Source organism: Dermacentor variabilis, chromosome 9 (assembly GCF_050947875.1).
Source record: "Dermacentor variabilis isolate Ectoservices chromosome 9, ASM5094787v1, whole genome shotgun sequence".
Taxonomy (NCBI): domain Eukaryota; kingdom Metazoa; phylum Arthropoda; class Arachnida; order Ixodida; family Ixodidae; genus Dermacentor; species Dermacentor variabilis.
The window spans coordinates 149356058-149377378 of record NC_134576.1 but is presented as its reverse complement, the minus strand read 5'-3'; the positions used below and the strand labels follow the sequence as shown (position 1 = coordinate 149377378).

The 21321-nt window shown below is 45.8% G+C and overlaps 1 protein-coding gene across 10 annotated transcripts in view; it reads right to left on the bottom strand.

Moving 5' to 3' along the window:
- LOC142557821 (putative ATP-dependent RNA helicase DDX43) overlaps positions 1-21321 on the bottom strand; it is a 265242-nt gene that overhangs the window by 68540 nt on the left and 175381 nt on the right. For all 10 annotated transcript variants that reach the window (XR_012822857.1, XR_012822858.1, XM_075669983.1 and 7 more), the window contains 2 exons: positions 17700-17841; positions 5452-5640 (listed from right to left, as the gene is read on the bottom strand). Coding sequence is in view for 8 of the 10 variants with exons in the window: in XM_075669983.1 (XP_075526098.1) it covers positions 5452-5640; positions 17700-17841 (331 nt within the window). In the remaining 2 variants the exon portion in view is untranslated. The remainder of the gene's footprint in view (positions 1-5451; positions 5641-17699; positions 17842-21321) is intronic.

Genomic DNA, 21321 nt, shown 5'->3' with positions numbered 1-21321 from the left:
ACAAATTGTTTAAGAGGAAGCTTTAGCTGGGGCGAAATCCGGTGCGGCCTATTCAAATACATGTAAAACGCAGAAACGCTTTTCTGAGATAATCCTGCTAATCGCTTTTAATGAAATTTGTTGCATTTGAGAGAGAAGGTAAATTACAGTGTCAGTTGGAAACAGAATTTCGATTTACGGCCTGAATTTTGTATAAAATATTTTGAAAAATTTGAAATTTCGAAAAAATAGAAGTACGACATTTACAAAAGAATAGCTATGTACCAAGAACAGATATCTCGGTTCTGTAAACGGCAACTATTAGGAAAGTCAATGCGGACAAATTTGGTGTGTCAATTTGTATCTTGCGTGAATTCGTTACGTTGTGTACAAGGGTTCTGCAAAAGTCGTATTTCCATAATACTAATTTCTTTTTAGATGTATGTTTAACATATCTATTTTGTCCACTGTAGATGTACTATTAGATGCAATTCACAGAATTGTACTATCATTTTTCATTGTTGAGTTAGTGAGTTTTAAATTCGGGAGTTCCCTTTTCTGAAAATTTGCGATTTTGGTCAATTTTTAATAAAGAATTGACTGCTTAAATGAAAAATTCGAAACCAACAGTCACTAGAATTTAAGTTTTTCTTTTAAATTCACCAAACGTCGTCAAATTTGGTGCAGTTGTTGCGAGAAAAAACGAATTACCGTTCTACATGTATTTAAATGGCAGCACCCGAGCTAAAACTTCCTCTTAAGGAGGAGGCCAAGCTGCAACATGAGCCCTCCCCGAACGAAATTTCTGGCTACGCCACTGCCCTGCACCTACATAGTTGTGTCCGCAGTGTGATGTCGTTTATGGTGACGCGCGACTTTGAGAGTTAGTCAAGACATCTGTTATCTGTGTGATCTGTAGCTTAAATCGATGAATTGAATTTTAGAGGAATAATAAAACATACAAATGGAATGTCTGCGTGTTTTTATTTTACTTCACACCGAAGCAAGAGAGATGTACTTCCACTTCATCTGCCTGTTCCCACGGTCGTGCGGTCACGTGCGCAGGTACCGAAACTATGCCATTTTCTACTGTGTTCCAGCGTGTGATCATGCTCTGCGATCTGCTTGCCCTGCCTCGGTATTCGTGTAGCACTGAATTATATGGTAGTCATGTTTCCTTATGCACAGCTTGCAAAATCTTGCACTACACAAACAAGACAACAGTTTGCGCATGCCACTGTCAATGGAAATGCGCAGCGCCGGGGAAAAAAAAAAAAAAGAAAAAACGAGGAGAAAAAAAAGTTAAGGCAGGTCCCTATGACGTATGTGTCACGCGATCCTCGAGGTCCGGTACAGGAGAATGCAGGGAAGGAATTTCGCTTACGTACACCAGACGGGGTGAGTGAAGAGAGTATCTTGCTTGGCAGTGTAGCCCGCCTGCTGAAATCATGGGTTCGCAGCACTGAAATATTTCTATCTCTGCTATTAATGAGCCGATTTGAAAAATGTTTGCGGCAGAATGCTCCCTAGAGGACACGTAACAACTTCCAGTGTATAACCAAAATTTTCTATGAGGCTTGGTGAGGGGGCCCCTTAAGGGGCTCAATAAAACTTCAAGGTTACTGGAAATTTATTTGAATAAAACGGAGTATAAGGTACGGTACAGCGTTCAAAACTGAAACCGTCACTGCAGTCTGATCTTTCCTCACGTGCCCGAGGAAGTCTAAGTTCCGTATAAGGTCCAAGTGCGATAAGATCGCGCCTCGTGCGCCCTTTTTTGTGGGTGTGAGGGTGAGCCAAGACTAATGGTGGCTTGATGCGCATCGTCCTACGTGCCCAGTGTTGGAGATGATGTGATCGAGTGCACGCTATGGGGCTCCTTCCTGCTCCTGTTAAAGCCAGATCGGCGTCAACTTCTTGTGCATATTTCTTTTACGGCACACAACATTATGGTAGCTAGAGTCTCATCAAACCTTCACCTTTGGCTCATGTTTGTCCAAAAAGTGGTTAATGGGAACGAGAAATTTTGTTTGAAATAGCCATTGTGCTGTTTTTGGAGTCACATTCTGTGCAACTTAGGCGGCCGTCGGAGGAACTGGCGCGTCACATCACTGTAGGATGGATTCGACTGATTGTGAACAGAAAATGCTTGTGCACTTCTGGGAAGTAATGTTTAGTTCGACCTTGAGTTCAATTATTTCTTTTTCTTTCTTCCATGACGGGAACGATCATGAATAGGCAGGGTGGTCTCCGTCACAGTTAGCACAGTGGGTTGCAGACCACACCTCTGACAGATGTCAGAGGTGTGGTCTTTAGATGCACATTTTGCACAAGTAGCATGCCCTCGACAGCTCTGAGACCCCTGCCCAAAACGCTGACACTTGAAGCATCGGCTTGGATTGGGATGCTTGCAAATTTGACCATATCCGGTCTCTATTGAATCAGGGAGTTCACTTGTTCCAAATGCAATTATTACATGCTTTGTTGGAATTTCCTTGTCATCACACCTTAATTTAATTTGTTGCACCTTTACCACATTGTGATCTTGCCATTTATCCGACAGCTTGCTTTCACTGAGTTCAAGGAGGTCCTCATTGGAAATGACACCACACACAGTGTTCATTGACCTGTAGGGCCCCACAGAGACAGGAATGTCACCAAATGCAATAAGTTTCGCAAGTTTGTTGTATTGAAGCTTGCCACGCACTTCTGGAAGAAGGACGTTGCTTCCCATCTTAGTTATTCTGTAACCAGAGCCAATTGCTTCTGTCAGAAATTTTGCGAGAACAAATGGGGATGTTGTATGGACTGTCTTTTCCATTAAGAAAGACATTGTCTACAATTAATAAACTTAAATGAAATTGTCCAACAGCGGGATTCTCCTAGCAGAATAGCTCGATCCTCTAAACATTAGGCTGCGGGCGCATGCCTCAGTAAAAGGAATACAACATCCGTAGGTATTTTTCGTGTGGAAGCCAGCGCGATAAGATGCTTGGCGCATTTTATGAACACTCAGCGCGATTTTTTTCCGTCATCAATAATTATTCATAAAATTAGTGATTCCTTTAGTTTTAGTATACTTTCTGAAGAACATTACTCACATTAACTGTACGGTTTCCCTTTGCATCAGAATTTTAATGCTTGGTGACGAAAGATGTCTAGGCGTGTTCATATTTTAATTACAGAGACTGCTGCACAGAAGAAGCTGTATTCTAAAACCTCAGGTTAGACAACTTTGCTTGCTGGAACTAATTGTAAAACAGCCTATTCAGACTATGCAGACCCTGTCGGCTTGTGACATCGTTTCTTCACACGTAGTAGCCAACATATGGTAACTAGAATAGTGCCTATTGGTAAGTGGTTTCTGCGGCAAAGATCATCCCTCACAGAGTGCAAACATGCCCCCGCATGTTGTCAGAATGTCGGCCGAGAAGCTCCCAAGAAACACTAACTGCCACAACGCAAGGCAGGCTTGCACACGTGCAAAGACCACCCCATCAGATACAGGAACAGTGTTCTGTTGCATATGAGGTGCACACTGCAGCACAACGGCAGAGGCGCCCAGACAGGGCGCTGCAGGAACAGGAGGCTGAGGCTAAGCGACAACGCCAACAAAACCCTGCAGTTCAAATGTGCCAAGTGGATGCACACATTGTGCCCCTCGTGACCATGCCGCAGTATGGGAATGTGAGGTCGACACAAGGTGGCAAGACCTTACAGTTCTAAATGACGCTGCTTGTGGTCATCAAGTTTTCTCTGTTCATGTGTCTACATACACTACACCATGCATGTTTACTTAGTCAGCTTAGGTTTACTGCTATTCATACTGCCACTACAACTACGAGCCTTACACTTCGTGCAATATTCTAGCATGTTGCTATCGCATTCATTGCTTTGCCCTTATGGCGTAACTGTGATTATTATTTTTTCTCTAATCAAATACATAAGACTTTGCTGGGACCAAAGGGGCACTTCAAGTTATCCATCAATTCAAATTATTGCGATTCCACTGTACTAGCATTTGAACAATAACCATAAATGACCTTTTATTAGAAAACGAAAATTGTTTTTAGATAAACACGTCCAGACTATGTTCTTCGTGATGTAAGGAACTTCATATTCCTACATTTCGTAAAATACGGAATATGTGCACAAAGAATTTAGCACTGACACACTCCCCCAAGTCTGAATAAGCTATACTTATTTAGTTCAAATGTATAGCTTTGTGGAACCTCCTGTTAGCAGCTGCTTGGCCAAAGGCTTATGCTAATTCTTTTTGGAGGTTCTACAGTTCACTATTCAAATACATTTGATTCAGACCACCTTGACGAATGTTTATTTTCGTTTCTGTTGTGTGTTGATACGGTGAGGTTGTCTTGTGGCAAGTGTAGTACACGAGCCCATCTTTACTCCCCACCTCAACATATTTAGTCGGCATGACGCTCTCCATGCACCGTTGTAAGCGCCATACGACGGTTCCTTGTTGACACTACAACACAGCCGCTGGCAAAAGCAGTTATAATTAATGTAAACAGGGTGGACCCTCTGTACTGAATTTTGTATGAAGCAGCTGTGCCATACCAAATGTATGCAGCATGTCAGCAATCTTATGCTACAAGCTCAGTATTTTGCATCTCACTTAAACTATCAAATTTTTTTCATGTCTGAAAAAGAGAAATATTGATAAAAAGAAAGATACACAGGAGCATTAACAGACAACCATTCTGTGGGCTCCAACAAAATACGCTTGTTAAAATCTTTAGCCAAAAAGAGCAAGCACAGAAATCTTTTGGCACAGAGATGAGAAACTGGAAGATAATTTGCGACATCAGATTTACAGCCATACTTAAATACAGGAAGCACTTGAGCTGCTTTCAATGTGCAGGGGAAAGTGAAAGCACTCAAGCAGTTATTAAAAAAAACTTTGCAGATTTATGCCAATCTAAGCAAGTGCTACATCAAAGATAAGGAAGCTGTATAAATGAGCTCTCACACCTTCGGCAGTACTGTTTGCTGGCTGCTCTTAGTGACAATTTCTTATTGACACCCTGGTTATATGGCCACTTTAGGGCTCCCACATGTTGTGGGATCATGCCGACAAAGCTTCTAGCAGACCTCCAACATGGAGCTGGTAAAACGGAATGCGAAAAACAAAAGTTGCAATACCGGATAAAAAAATGCATAAAGCTGTATTCGAGTGAGCTAAATGCAAGGTAAATTTTATTATGTAATCATTAATAATTATGCTTCAAAGTTCAAAAGCTCGGGACTTCATACAAAGGTAGCGCAGCTGGCTGCTCTTTCGTTAACGTTTCCTATTGACCACACTATGGCATACTGGGCTTCAATGACCACCGCTTTTGCTGAAAATTTTAGTGGAGCTCCCCTTAACAGCATCACTGCAATATCAAAATAAAATCCACAGAAGAACTGTTCTGCAGGTTCCAACAAATATCAGCACAGCATACTCACAGCCAGATCGAGGGAGCCAACAAACACCTGGAAAGGGTCGTTCATGTACTGCTGCCCAAGGCGGCGCACCCCCTCTGGCCAGGTGGCACTGGTCATGACCGTCTGTCGGTCCGGCCGAATGTCCAGCAGCACCTTCTTGATCTGTGGCTCAAAGCCCATGTCCAGCATGCGGTCTGCTTCATCCAATATCTGACACAGCAAGCAAAAGATTTACAAGGCAGAAATGTTACAAATTAAAAATAAATCATTCATTGGAAGGCATGTGCAAATAGTAGATTTTGAGTTTTAAGCAACTATTGATTTGAGACAAATCAAATAGCACACAGCTGTTGTGCAGAAAAGTGGCTGCAAACTGCATAACTACTGCATATATATATTAACGACTTGTTTTGTGGAAGAAAGATCAACGTTCAATGCAGTAGAACTTATTAATTAAAAGTCAAGGATACAATGAGGTAAATTAATAGCAAAGTATGTTGCAACTGCCTTTAGGCATGTAGGAGGTTAATGAGAGCAACGCGAAGAATAAGTAAAACAATGCACAAATTAAAAATAAAATTGCTATGACTAGAGGAAATGTAAAAAGAAGATAGTGAAAATACCAATGCTTTTATTTTCACAGACTACACTTCAAAACATAGGCTAGTTCAATCAGTTCTCACGTATAAAGAACTGTCCTACCTGATTGACACAATATTTCCAGCAGTTGAAAAAATATTCGGGCTGAACCCGTCTGCGCTGACTACCTGAGTGTGCGAATAGCCGACACAGGTCATGTACGAGGTGTACACTGCAGCCAGACGCCTCTCTCGCAGTTCCCTCTGGACATACTGTGCCTTCTGACGGTGGCGCCCAGCAGTATGTGCATACCCAGTGGAACGCATACACAGGGATCCAAGTTGGCGTCACAGAGGTTCGTTAAAGAGCGACACATACCCGTGCAAATGGCACAGATCTTGAGATTGGCACATATTTTTGGTGGGACAGCTAGATAGCCAGAAAGACCCTAGTATGGCAAGGTGGAGTTGAATGCCAAAGCTTGGCAACCACTGTAGAGGATCCTGTGAAAGAGCAAGTAGGGGGGTTTCTGCTGTGGGGATGCGCGACTCTCACGTGTCCCCCTGATACGTTGTTTTCCCGCATAGCTCCCAACTCCTGTAATCCGGCTTCGACACGTGGCCTGGGGCCTGCGGCGGTCAGTGTGGTTGAAGCGCAGTACGAAAGATGGCGCGAGTGTTGCGCTGCTAACGCCGCCTCACGGCAGGGTTACTTGGACACTGAAAGGAGAAGGCTCTTCTTCTTTGGCTCGGGTCAGTAAGTGGCACGGACCTTCCGCATGGGCACCGATCCATGTGCACTGAGACTGTCTTGCGTGGCCTCCTTCGAACGCGCGTGAATGACCAGGCATTGGAATCCAGCATGGGGCGAACATATTCGCTCACTATCTGGTCACGGTGAGTCAAACTTCCTAGATTTGTCGCGCGCCCATCGGCATGTTTTGTGGATAGCAACTCGGTTAGCAGGCATTGATCTATAAAAGGTGCACTAAATGCTCTTGTGATTGTTTGCACTACTGTGTTGTCGTTCCTTTGTCCCAAAAGCATGGATGAGAATCCCACACTGCATGTTCGCACTGCATGTTCGCACTGCATGCTGACCTATTCTTGGTGCTCGGATGTGCCACTTGAATGCTTCACTGCTTCAAATACGATACAATTGATTTACATCAATACATTAAGATGGAGGAGGTGGGAAAAAAAGCGAAAACACTTGACGAGGTTCCCACCTCCTTCACAGCAGGCAGCAGACAATTGACATTCTTGCTTTGAATAACAAAGGAAATGCAGTTGAACTCGCACAGTATACAATAATAATAAAAAATTGCATATCAGAGTTTGTGCGGTTGACGAAAAGAAAAAGAGAAGACGAGGAAGACATATGGCTAGTTTCTAGTTTACAAACAAGGCAGTGATAAGTACACTGTTTAAAATAGAGATTAATCATATTTTAGACTGATTACATTTAACAAAGTGACACTGAGGTGGCTAACCTTATAAAATCAATTCATGAAGGGTCAATTTAATGACATTGTCTATATTTATGGGTGTGTCAGATAATTTGTTTAGTGCCAGTAATAACTGATATCATAATGGTTGGCATCCATAGTTTGTGCTGACTGCTGGCAACAACCAGTGTTGTTTGTAGCAGTGTGGGCACACCGTGGAGCTAAGCGAGAAATATTTTTCAAGTGAGTCTTTTGTTCATTTCATACATGCATAATAGTTCATACGTACAGGGTCTGTTCTGAAAGTAGTAGGACTGGTTTCTTTCCTGGACGAACGGGCGGACAAGAGGCGGTCTGCGCACGCAGGATCAGTGAAGGGGGATATTGGGAACGCTGGGAAAAATCGGCAGTCGGCTCTCGGCCGTTGAAGAGAGCAGGTCACTTATACTGTGAACCCCTGTCGAAATGCCTTGTCAGGGAGAATCATGGACCATTTACTGGATCAGCGATACGCAATCAAATTTTGTGTAAAGTTTGGTAAAACAGGCAATGAGATTCATGACATGATTAAGCAGGCATACGGTGATGCTGCCATGGGCAGAGCAGGTGTTTTTGAGTGGCATAAGCTGTTCCGAGAAGGTAGGAAAAAAATGGAAGACTACGACCGCGACGGACACCCTTCGACCAGCAAGACCAACGAAAATGTGTTGCGAGTGAAAAATTTACTGAACAGTAATCATAGGATGAGTATAAGAATGATTGCTGATGACTTGAGCCTTCCTGAAACCCAAGTTTTTGAGATCATGACCGAAAACTTAGCCATGAGGAAAGTGTGCGCAAAGTTCATGCCGTAAGTATTGTCAGAGGAGCAAAAGGCCAACCGGAAAGCGATCTGCCAGGATCATCTTCTTCATATGAATGACAACCTCGACTTTTTGTACAATGTAGTTACCGGTGACAAGACGTGGGTGTTTGATTATGACCCGGAGAGCAAGCGGCAGAGCTCAGAATGGCACAGCCCTTCCTCCCCACATCCCAGGAAAGCACGAATGAGCAAATCCAAGCAAAAGTCCATGCTCATTTGCTTTTTTGATCGACATGAAGTCAACCACAAGGAGTTCGTACCACCCGAACAAACAATTAATGCAGTTAATGAAGTCCTCATGAAGTCCTTAATGCATTAATGAAGTCCTCAAAAGACTGCGAAAACGCATTGTTCGTGTCCACCCAGCTATCGCCAACAATTGGCGGCTGCACCATGACAACACGGCAAGCCACACAGCATTCCACGTAGTGGAGTATCTTTCCCAGCACAAGGTGCCAACGCTGCCTGAGCCCCCCTGCAGCCCTGACTTGGCACCGCCAGATTTTTTTCTATTGCCGAGAATAAAATTGACGTTCAAGGGCAAGCATCACGGATCGGTAGAGGTGGTTCAACAGGCAGTGACGAGGGAACTAAACAGTATTCCGGTCCAAGCGTTCCTGGAGGCGTAAGAAAACTGGAAAACTCGTTGGCAGCAGTGTGTAGATGCGGAAGGGTGCTACATTGAAAAATTTTAGTTGTTTGTACTAATCTCATGAATAAATTAAAAAAAAATGAGTCCTAGTACTTTTAGAACAGACCCTGTATACAAGTTAAATACAGTTATAATTCCTTAGTCTTTAATTATTTGTTTTGTGAAGTGTCCCTAGGGTGAATTAAAAACAGTGAGAAGAGCAAGTTTATCAAGGATGGCCAGTTTTTGAAGGTTAGTAGCCCCCCAGGCCAGTGTACGGTAATTCATAAGTGAGCAGCCTAAAGCACAATGCAGTACAACTTTGTTTTTTATGATGAAACACCTCTATAATGGGACATATAACAGGCTTTAGAAGATTTCAATGCTATATAGTTTATGTGCTCATTCCATTGCATATATTCTGAGAACATTGCCCCTGTAAAGGGGGTTTATTCAGGTCGTAGAGAAACAGCGACCAACGCGGCAACAGCAGGTAGCGCGCAGCCAGCGAACGAACTGGGTACGAGCCACGCGATGGCAACAGGGCTTTTCAGCCTGCCGATCTTCTTTGTCACAATCACCCCCGGAATTGAAGAGTAGCCATCCTGGCGACCTAGGAAGAGGTGGGCGGATCGTAATACTGCTTCAGCCGGTCAATGTGCACAGTCTCTCGCCCCCGACGACGCAGATCGGGACATGGCAATACAGGTTCGACCACGCAGTTCACTGGTGATGTTTGTGCAACCATGCGATAGGGCCCGTGGTACTTCGGGAGGAGCTTGGACGAAAGGCCAGGAGCAGCAACAGGCGGGACCCAAAGCCACACGAGTGAGTCGACGGGGAAGGGGTGAGGGGGAGGATTGAGGTCATGGCGCTCTTTTTGGCAGCACTGTTGAGCGGACGTCAAAGTCCAGTTGTCGGCATTTCTCGGCGGGCTGAGCAATCACAGAAAAAGGCGAGCATTCAGCAGAGTCCGGCCGGTATGGGATAACAGTATCGATGGTGCTGGAGGGATGGCGGCCGTAAAGCAGAAAGAATGGTGAGAATCCGGCAGTAGCTTGAGAGGCAGTGTTATATGCGTAAGTGACCAACGGAAGTACAAGATCCCAGTTGGAGTGGTCAGATGCAACATACATTGATAGCACGTCACCAAGAGTTCTGTTGAATCGTTCTGTTAAGCCACTGGTCTGTGGATCATAAGCAGTAGTAACGCGGCCCCGATCGCTCAACAGTTCCCGAGGGGCACCATGGCGAAGAGCGAAGTTGTTTAGAATGAACGAGGCGATGTCTTTTGCTGATGCGGCAGGCAAGACGGCGGTTTCAGCATACCGTGTCAAATTATCTACGGTGACAACAATCCATCGGTTGCCAGCGCCAGTAGATGGAAGAGGCCCGTATATATCAATGCTGACACGGTCGAATGGCTGAGCTGGGCAAGAAAGTGGTCGGAGAGGTGCGGTGGAGAGATGCGGGACACATTTGCGTTGCTGGCAGGCAATGCAGGAGCGTACATATTTGTGGACGAAGGTATACATCCCTCGCCAATAATATCGTAGGCGAAGCTGTGTGTAGGTTTTTGACGCTCCGCCGTGACCACACTGCGGGTAAGAATGAAAAGTGGAGCATAAATCTTGTCGTAGGTGGCGAGGCAGTACTAAGAGCCATTTGCGGCCGTCATTGTGGTAGTTGCGACGGTATGAAAGTCCATCGCGGATTGTGAAATGCTGCGCCTGTCAGCGTAACGCTCGAGGCGCCGAAGTTGCCGGAGGATTTGACAAAAAGTCGAATATCATGACGATCCATGGGTCTTTTCGTTGCTCCGATGCCATGTCCAGGATGTCAAGTGGTGAGATGTCATGTCTGTAGGTAGAAGTGCTGCTGTTTGAAGTAACTGGGGAGCGCGAGAGGGCATCGGCGTCAGTGTGTTTGCGTCCAGAACGATAGACACAGATATATTCCTGGATTCGCAGGGCCCACTGAGCGAGGCGGCCCGATGGGTCTTTTAGGTTGGACAACCAGCAAAGAGCGTGATGATCCGTCACCATGTCAAAGCGTCAACCGTAGAGATATGGACGAAATTTTTGAAGAGCCCATACGATAGCCAGGCACTTTTTTTCTGTGACTGAGTAATTGGCCTCAGGTTTCGTGAGGGCACGACTGGCATAAGCGACTATGTATTCGACATTAGTGTTCTTGCGTTGTGCGAGCACGGCACCAAGGCCGACACCACTGGCGTCAGTGTGAAGTTCTGTGGGTGTGCTAGGATCAAAATGGCGCAAGACTGGCGGAGACGTGAGTAGATGACGAAGAGTCGTAAAGGCATCATCAGAGAGTTCATTGTCGCCTTGGAGAAGTTGGTTAAGTGGTGCGATCACAGTAGTGAAATTGCGAACAAAACGTCGAAAATAGGAGCACAGGCCAATGAAGCTGCGTAGAGCTTTCAAGTTAGTGGGCTTCGGAAATTCGGATACGGCGCGAAGTTTATCAGGATCAGGAAGAATGACTTCTTTGGAGACAACGTGGCCTAATATAGTCAGTTTTCGAGCTGCAAATCGACACTTTCTTAAGTTAAGCTGGAGACCAGCATTCCGGAGACAGGTCAAAACTTGATGTAAACACTGAAGATTGGTGGGTTGCATTGACGCAACGGGCCGGGGCAGACCACGGTAGTCACCGGGGCAGCGGGTTGTGATTGCGGTGGTCCTTCTTGCGGCATAATGAAGACAGGCTGCAGTGTCCGGTTGCAAAGTTCCAGAATTCCGGTTGTCCCCAGCACCTCCACCAATTGTAAAGGGGGTTTATTTGGGTCGTAGAGAAACAGCGACCAACGCGGCAACAGCAGGTAGGGCACAGCCAGCGAACGAACTGGGTACGAGCCACGCGATGGCAACGGGGCTTTTCAGCCTGCCGATCTTTTTCGTCACAATCCGAGTGATTTAAACGATTTTTTGCATTTAATTTTTTTTGAATTATAAAGAACCAAGTTCACTGCATTTCTTATTTTTGGGACAAAAGAGTATTGCCTTAGATCTATCGGAAGCAACCTTGAAAAATGCAGACCACACAGAGCTTGTCTCAGCTGTGCTGCATGCTGCACTGGTATCGTCAGCTTTTGGTGCTTCAGGTCACATTTTATCCACTCCTGAGAGGGGGATAAACTAGTGCAAGTGTAAAGATAACGGAGTTATCTTTAGATCCACAAACTTGGTCTTCAGACTTTGGAGAAGGCATAATACAAAGGCTTTGTCTGTTCATTCTGCAGCATACTTTTTCGGCATGACTCCAGTACAGGGGAATTATTAGTAAGGGCTGGGTGCATGGTCACAGAGAGTTCTGCAGTTGCTTGCTGAATCGGAGTATGTTGACCAGGCCAATGATTAGCTTTGGTTCTGCAGATCTTTGTACACTGTCTGGTTAAGAAAGTTCAGCAGAGGTAGCAGTCTGAAGCTCAAGGAACCTAGACATGCTCACTATTTCACCTTGTAGGCACATTTTGTATTACTTCAAGGGGTCCCATCAGCACATTTCTCTGTATGCCTTGGAGCCTGACTTGTACTCGGGAGCATCCTTTATAGCGGCCAACATAGGCGCTGACTATGGAGGGGCTGGAGGGCTTGAACACCCCCCCCCCCCCCCCCCCAAGATTAGCGACAGGGTCAGGGGGCATCATGTCTTCTTTAGTATGGTTTTCGACAAATCTACTGAAGAACTACAGTTGCCTAAAAGTTGAAAGAACAGCACAGCCTTAAATTGCCATGGATATATAGATTTGTCTTGCACCAATGTAGGAGAAGGATGACAACACCAAGAGCTTTAGATGCAGTTGACCATCAGGGATTCCATCTGCCAATGGCAGCTCTCCAATGTCTACTGTTCCAAGTGTGTGCGGAATCAAATGAATGGCCACTTGATAAGTGCAGATGTTTCTTTCATGCACATTCTCTTCTAAGACTTCCAACCCTACACGAACACACAAACCAACTATTTACTCAAAACATTAACTATGAACTTACCTTTAAAAATAAAAATGGCAGGGACTACACATCATCCTTGCAAATATAGATATAACGTTTATAGCAGAATGAATGGGACTCTGAGCTCCATAAAACACAGCATGCATTAAACCCATCTTGAGTGAATGGCGGAGTGCCAGACACTGGGAACGCTTCTACAAAGTGGTCTTGTGCCATCCGCAAATTGGCCATGCACAGTTAACCATCAGACAGCTCTTATGAAAGGGGGACCCACCGCTCTGTGAAGAGTGCGCGGGCAGCTTATCATCGATACATTCCAGTGAGTTTTCCCACGGTCTCTACGGGAAGCCGTCATTTCTCGCCATGGTCTCCTTTGCCACTGTGGTGTGGAAAAGGCCTGTTATACAGCAGTTGCGGTGCTTATTTTTCTTCCGCTTCGGACGTCAACCAGAGCAATTGAAATCTGCCATCAACTATCAGAATTGCCACCACAGCTGGACAAAAAGTCTAGTGCGTCATCGACATCTGGAATCAACGTGGCCATTAAAACTACAGACTCGACAAGCGATGGCTACATATTCTGTGAATGATCGATGTCACTCCTGCTCTGCTCAGTGAAAACTATGCCAATGTTGTTGCTAAGGCTGCTATGGGTAACGCCGAATGTTTTTTGCGTGGCCATCAGAAAAATAGAACAATGAAAATTTTCTCAAACTCAAAGGCCTGCACGCCCACAAGTGCGTCTCAGTGTGCCCTCCTCTCCTGGCGACCTTGACAACGAAGTGCACATGTGGAGAGACTTGGTGCGCACTGTGGCACCAACTCCCTCCTCAGCGCCGACACCAGTTGCTAGAATTTTCGGGCTATGAGCGTGCTATAAGAGCGTGCTCGGCATGCTGCACGTTGTTATTTAGTTTTTAGGTAAGGCTTCAAGCAGCGAAGTAGACAACCCCGTCTTATGGGAACTTGTGAAGTGTGAGACATCCTTACATACTCGAAGAGGCTGAAAGGGGAGGTAATGGCTGTCTTTGGAACTTCAACGGTTTCCACAGGAATTTGATTATCGATAAACTTTCACCAAGTTAATTTTAGAGAAGATTGTGTACCCAGCCAAATTCGATGTGAAGTCTTGTATGCGAGGAAGTGGATAGCGGTCTGGCAAGGTGTGGGCGTTCAGAGCGCAGTAATCCCCTTATAGTCTCCAGTTGCCAGAGTCTTTCTATGGCACCATGTGGAGTGGGGATGCCCAGTTTCTTGAGGAAGGTCGCACACTGCCGAGTTGAAACATGTGCTCAAACTCGCAGCGAGCGCTGGTGAGGCGGTCTCCAGACAGTCAGCACGGCCGAATAAAGACGGGGGTCCAGTGGTCACGATGTGGCGAGTGATCAAGTGCTTCACCAGTGACTCTGTTACACGGCTTCATAAGATTGGGAAAATCAGCTAGAATTGTTGCGTACGGTGAAGCGGTGCAGAGTACTCCGTTGATGGAGAGGCGCGTGCTGAAATCGATGAGGCAATCAGCATGCACGTCTACTGCAAGGTTGAAGAAACTGAGGAAGTCAGTGCCGAAAACAGCTTGCGGGACGACATCAGCAAGAATGAAAATCCAGCAAAATGTACGGCACAATCCAAGGTTAAAGATAAGAGACCGTTGGACACGTGTGGATGGCGAAGGTGTTTATCACTTGGAGTGGGCAGGTCTGTTCGTTGCGATGGCAATCTGCACAAGAGGTCGGTATGATGTTAACCTGGGCTCCTGTGTTGACAAGGAAGCGAGTGCCACCGATCTTGTCAGAAACGTAAAATAGGCGGCGTGTCCTTCGACCAGTACCACTTGCCGCCATTAGTGGCTGGAGGGCGTATTTCCCGACCAGGAGCATGGACAGGTGCACTTGCGAGCAGAGGTGCCGAATGTGCAGTGGTACCAGCACACAGTCGAAGACGAGCTGTTGCATTGCGCGTCAGATGGTTGAAACTCCGGAGAGCGTGGGGCGCCGGGGAGCGACTGTGGGACCGGAACCTCGATGAAGGTCAGCTTGAGAAGGGAGCGAGATAGTCCAGATGGCCCTCTATGTTCACGAGTGTAGCCGGAGTCGTAACGGCGCTGAGGCTAGGGGCCTGCGAGTAGTACGCAACTCGGTTAGCCAGTTCAGCGAGCTTGTCTAATGGCACATGGTGGTGGCATCACCTGCAACTGCAAGAACTGGGACCATGTTCTGCAGAAAACACTTGAGGGACAACTTACGCACCATCTTGTCCTGTTGAAAGGCGAAGACTCCGCCAAGAAGCTGGCACATGCATTGAAGGAGCTGTGTAGGGTGACTCACCAAGCTCCACAGCTGTGAGGAGCTGCTGGAGTCTGCTGTGCTCGGACTCTGACTTGAGGGAAATGATAGTCGCCGTCAAGGTATCGAAGGGATGGGTCGGGTCCAGTGAGGTGATAATATTCGCTAAGTCATCAGCGATGTCCGGAGGTAAGAAGGACACCAGATGTAAGAACTTGGTCTGTTGACTGGTGACCTGCAGGAGCCAGATGCTGGGGCTGTTGGGCCAAAATGGTAGCAGGTTGCTGCATTGGAACGTGGCCACCACGGCACCGCCAGGTTGGGCGACCTCCTGGACGTCATCGCCAGCAGGAAGAGCGGAAGAGCCGGCAGGATTCATGCCGAAGGGTTGGGGCGGTGTGTTTTTTACCTGGTCGCCTGTCAGAGCTAGTGCGAGGAAAACCCAGCTCTGGCAGCGTTGGGTTTCGAACTGTTCTTTTTATTTCTTTATATTGTGCTGCACGCGCTGCACGGCTGGGAGCCAACTTCCTCCTCCTTGACGGGCGCCGCATGCGGACTGAATTGTGGCCTGTGGCCCGGCCCCGAGGCAAGGGGCACCACCGTTTCTTCGAACAGTGGTGCCTACCCAGCGCCGCACCGACAATGACTCATGTCGGCATGGAAGCGGTTCATTGAAGAGTGGCACATATGTACACAATGCCACATACTGAGTAACCCTAGTTGATCTGATGGTTGGCTTCAAACCCTGTTACCTCAGTACAGCAGCCCTATGCACTAACCACTCAACCACGGATTACCCAGTGACCCAGGAATGTGGGAAAATGGTTCCACACATGCGCGCGCACACACACACTGCCCCTGAAAAGTGTGTGATGTATTTTAAGAATGATCTATCACATAGTCAAGCACTTCCGGCACACAGCAAGTGTTGTCGGCTCGTGTTACAACATGCCCCCTGTTGACATGAACTACGTGGTCAGTGTTGGTCTTGCGGTTTTTGTGGGCTGCAAACCTATCGACTGGCAACATGTCAAGCTGCAATACAGTGGCCCTCTGCAAGGTGACAGGCAAACAAAGTGGCACCAGCAAATCAGGCTGTAACCACCCGATCGGCACCAGGATCTACATGTTTGTGGCCGTCACTTTGCGCTGGAGGATTATTAGCATAATAGAGAGTTTTAGCTGATCTGGTATTCCAGTAAACGCAGGCGGACTGCGTGTTTTGCCAGATGAATGGAGGTGCAAACATGAGCGGCCAGTAGGGTGCAATCACCTGGTGGCCCACAGCTCAACCAGACAAAGACAGAGCTAATATAGCAGTATCTGTGTGTATTCAACTTCGCTACTGCTGTAAATTTTCGGCTGCAGTGTGGTTGTGAACATGCTGTCTTTTTAAATGTTTAAAATGTCTTAGACTTGATTGCAGCAATATTAGCTCTGTGTTTGGCTGGTTAAGCTTTGCACCACCAGGTGGCTGCATTGAGCAGGTCACTCAGGCCGCTCACATTTACCCTTCATCACAGTGGTAGTAGCATGGAGGGGCTTAATTTACATTTCCATCCATCCGTCGAAACAACCAGCTCGTCTGCATTTAACGGAATACCGGACACGCTCAGTGCTGCAACAGAATGCTCGCAATCCATGCTGCTTGGATAGCTTTCGCTGGGGCCAGCTGGCTAGCGAAGAGGCTGGAGAGGCTCCGGAAGTAGACGACACAATGTCACACCATGGTGCACAGCTACTGAAAGAGGAGCTTAGCCCCAATCGTGTGGCGAACAAGTTGAGGACAAAAAGCATGGCTAGGGAGAAGGGTAACTTGTAATCGTCTGAAGCTCTCTTAATATGAGAGGCTTCACTTAAATTGTGGGGCGAATGTTTCGCCGTAGCTGCATCCTACATATCCACAAATACTGTTCAAACCGTTTTAGAGACCCTTTAAGGCCACCCTTAGCAAAATTCGACGATGTGTTACACGCACTATATGATCTCTAAACGCCCTTCCTCACACACAACTTGAACCATGACAAAACTTTCAGTAAACTGAACGACAACCCTGAGTAGCAAGTTTTCTATGCTGCTGCCCATTCCAAGAAGTATCGAATAACTTGCGTTTTTGCATGAAATTATCTGAATAACAAATTTTACAATAAACTGATTCCAGAGATCAAGATGTTGCCACATTTGCAAGTAAAGCAAGCTTTTCTTTTCTGTGAGCTTCTGCCTCCTGTGTCACAGTTTTATGCAAACCTCGAGACGATTCGAACTATTCACTTCAAAATTTTACCATTTGCATTGACTCCACTTCAAACCACAAAATTTATTCACACAGGCCTAATAATAATCTAAAATATAAATGGATTTGAAACATCCTTCTATTTATTTTTTTGGTCATGCAAATCCTTTGTTCTGTTCTGCCTTCTCAGTGAGTGCCCCACACAATAGTCTTTAATTAAAGCAAAATAAGACGTGTAAGAAGAAAACAACTGACCAAAAATGTGACGTATTTGAGGTCGATGATGTTGTTCATGACAAGATCATTGAGGCGGCCAGGGGTTGCAATGACGATCTCCACACCAAGGTTGACTGCCTGGATCTGCTCTCGCCGGTTACCACCCCCATAGATGCACACACTGCAAGGAGGAATGCCACCAAACATTGTCAATTCAGCAATGTTTCAAGATGCAATCTGCTTGAAAACTTGCTCGGGGAGATGGTGGGTATTACTGGCATCCACTTGACCAAGTTTCATGGGACTGGTGGCGCAACTGACAACACGGCTTAGAAAAGCGATGCCTGTAAACAAACTCTTTCTGCTACAAATAAATATACCTGCTCATCGTTAGTGAGCAAAAATGCAGCTCAATGTCATCAAGTGAGCCTTGCCCTTTCATGCTCGGCCGGGTCAAAACAGACTTTGTTGCATGGTTTGAATCTCTTGAATGGATACGTACGATAAGCAAAGGCAAATGGCTGTTCATGGTTTATTTTAAATGAAGAGCCACGATGCTTGGCCTGTCACAGATGCTGAGCCTATCACATGGGTTATACATTGGCAGCATATACATGCAGCAGCACAGTGCAGGTACAACTCAAGCACTTGTTTCACTCTAGAGGTTGAGGCTAGTTAGTTGTAGATGTTGAAGTTCATGATATGTGCTACAGAGCCACAAGGTCGCGCAGCACTTGAACAAGTGAGAACTGACAGCTGCAAGTACAATAATGCACTGATATCAGCATGCTGAAACAAGACACTTGGAACAACACAAAGAGCAAACAAAAAATAGTGAGCACTCAAGTGCCAAGTCAAGAAAGAACCCATTCAGTATAAGTGCTCACCTATGGTCAGCAAAGTCACCTATTATCTTTATTCCCAAGAATATGTGTTACCTCTTCCTTAAAGAGTGAAATCAATGGCACACTGATGCACAAATTTGGACCAGTCTGCCGCATGGTAATAGCTTCAATTCCTCTTTCGTGTCTTCAGAGTGTGCTGTGATGCTTGTGCTCACTAACTTTGGAGGACATGTGCACATGCTAATGTGAAGCTGAATAACAGGTGTGAACAATCATGTCTCCTATGGGCATTTGCTGAAGGTATGCCAAATTAACTCTTCCACAGTTCTGTTTCAGTTCCCTAACTGGAATTGTCAAGAATTCATTACACTGCAGAAATTATCATAGTCAGATTCTTGCACGTCTGGAAATGGTCATAAGCTCCTTGGATGACAGCTTCAAGTCCTGCATTAGGATGAATTGTTCAACTTTTCCAGGGTCAAGTACACTGTTGGCACTGTGCCAAGAATGCTGTTGCCCTTAGGTGCTGACGTGGCCAGTGCCAAGTCCTGTGCAAGTGTCTAACGTGTCATATCCTAAAGTGATTGACTGAAAATACTGCTCCTGGTTTACTAAGCTTTTGTGAGGAAGCCAGTAGCTACTGATATACTAAAAAGTCTCCATGTAGGCTGTGCACGATCTGTACATCTTCATGATTTCACTTATCTCAGAACTATGCTTATCTAGAAAAGTTCTCCGTTTTTTGCAGCTTTGCATTAACAGGGTTTTACTGTACCATCTGTGATTAGGGCCAAAGGAAATTGCATTTCTTGAGAAGAAACTCATCAGGCCTATATTACAATACAGATATAATTTTAGCATTGTACAATGCATACAAGACTTAGCACGGAGATTTATATACAGTAGAACTTAGGTGATACATTCCTCACTGTTCCATTTTCCCAGCTGCTACGTCACATTTTCGTGGACCTGGCCTAAATAATGTTGACTCCCATGCATTATATTCTTATTTGATATGTCACCATTCTGTAATGTTCCCACATCTTATGCTGTGTTTGAACACAGCAATCACGTAAATTTAGTGGTGCAGATGGAAACAAGCAACTGATTCGTTGTAACAGGTGACCAAACTTGCATAAGCCAGGTGCTGCACAAGCCTCGGGAGAAAACATGTACAGAGCAGTTGGAGAAGCATTAAAAAAAAGTGTGCATTGGTTAAAAACTGCAGGGAACCACAAACACATGACCAAATTTATCGAGTGCAGGTCTAAATTTGGGGCCTGCAAGGATCTTATTTGCGCTGCATAACTGCCGGTTTTCATTAGTCAGCTTTGCTGCAATAGTCATACTGTGCAGTGAAGCATACAAAATAGTGCAGTGAAGCAGATCAAGAGTGGAAAGGGGCCACTGTCACAAAAGATCATACATGTATCTTAATTATATACATGCACGCACACACACACACACACAGTCCCCGGACACAGTACGAGTGCCAAGATGTCTAATAACTGTGCTGTGTCAGATGTCTGTACACGTGTACTTGCGTATGCTTTCCCTCTTCTGTCACGTGGCCCACATCGCGATCACATCACTCTCGCCCACTACGTCCAAATAAGAGCTGGCTTATTTGCGCAGTACATTAAGGATGGGCTATACATTTTCAGCTTGTATCCTTTGGCTGTCATTCTGCCATGTTAAGTTGCTGTCATGCAATAAAGCACATTTCAAGTACAGTCTGCCTCTTTGTCCACGTAGGCCCCGGAACATGACATAGTCTTGGCAACGAGGATGGGATGCTGGTATACAGCCACAAAAAGACAGCAAGTCAACACAGCCATGTCGTCGCAATTGGGGCAAGTAGAACCATTCGATGTATCTTCTGCAGACTGGACTAGTTACGAGGAACGGCTCCAAGAATTTTTGCAGGCTAACAAAGTCCCGGATGAGCAGAAGGCTGATACGTTGATAAGCATGATAGGACCGAAGACATATGCATAATTGAATTCGTTAATGTCTTCAGAGATTCCCACTAAGAAGCCCTTTAAAGAATTTCTAGAGTTACTGCGAAGCCACTTTGTCCCAAAACTGTCCGTTATTGGAGAAAGAGCCAAATTTTATCACCGCTCGCAATTGCCGTAAGAGACTACTACTCAGTATGCCGCAGAGCTGCGGGGGCTCACACAAACTTGCGAGTTCAGCACCTTTTATTGATCAAGCCCTGAGGGACAAATTTGTTTGTGGGTTGCTTCGCGCTGACATTCAATGCAACCTATTTGCAGAAGACAATCAGCTTAAGTTTCAAACAGCAGTCGATCACACAATAGCTGTCGAAGCTGCTAATCAAAGTGCGTCTGCTTCGTGTGTCAGCGAAACCCTCGTCGCTAACACAACTTCACTCATTGCTGCACCAACCCGCTTTACATCCTCTCCCCTTTAGAACCCCACCTACATATGCCGTCATGAGGAAAACATATGTAGCCTCGAAGAAGACAAGTCCATTTGTCAGAGCACTGGCTCCTGCTTTCACCTTGTTCTCGTCTTGATCACAGACCATAAGCCACTTGAGACAATATTTGGCCACAAATCAGGCATTCCCGCGATAGCAGCTGCCAAACTCCAGCACTGGGCAGTCACACTTTCTGCGTGTTCTCTTTAATTGCAGTTATCGACCTTCAGCTCGGAATGTGGACGCTCATTGCTTATCGCGCCTTCCACTTCGGCAACCTGGCATGGATAGGGCCAAAAAAAATTATTTACTCCTGCACAGACTGTGACAAGGAGAGAGACTGGTGGCAGCGAGTCCTACACAGTGGAGG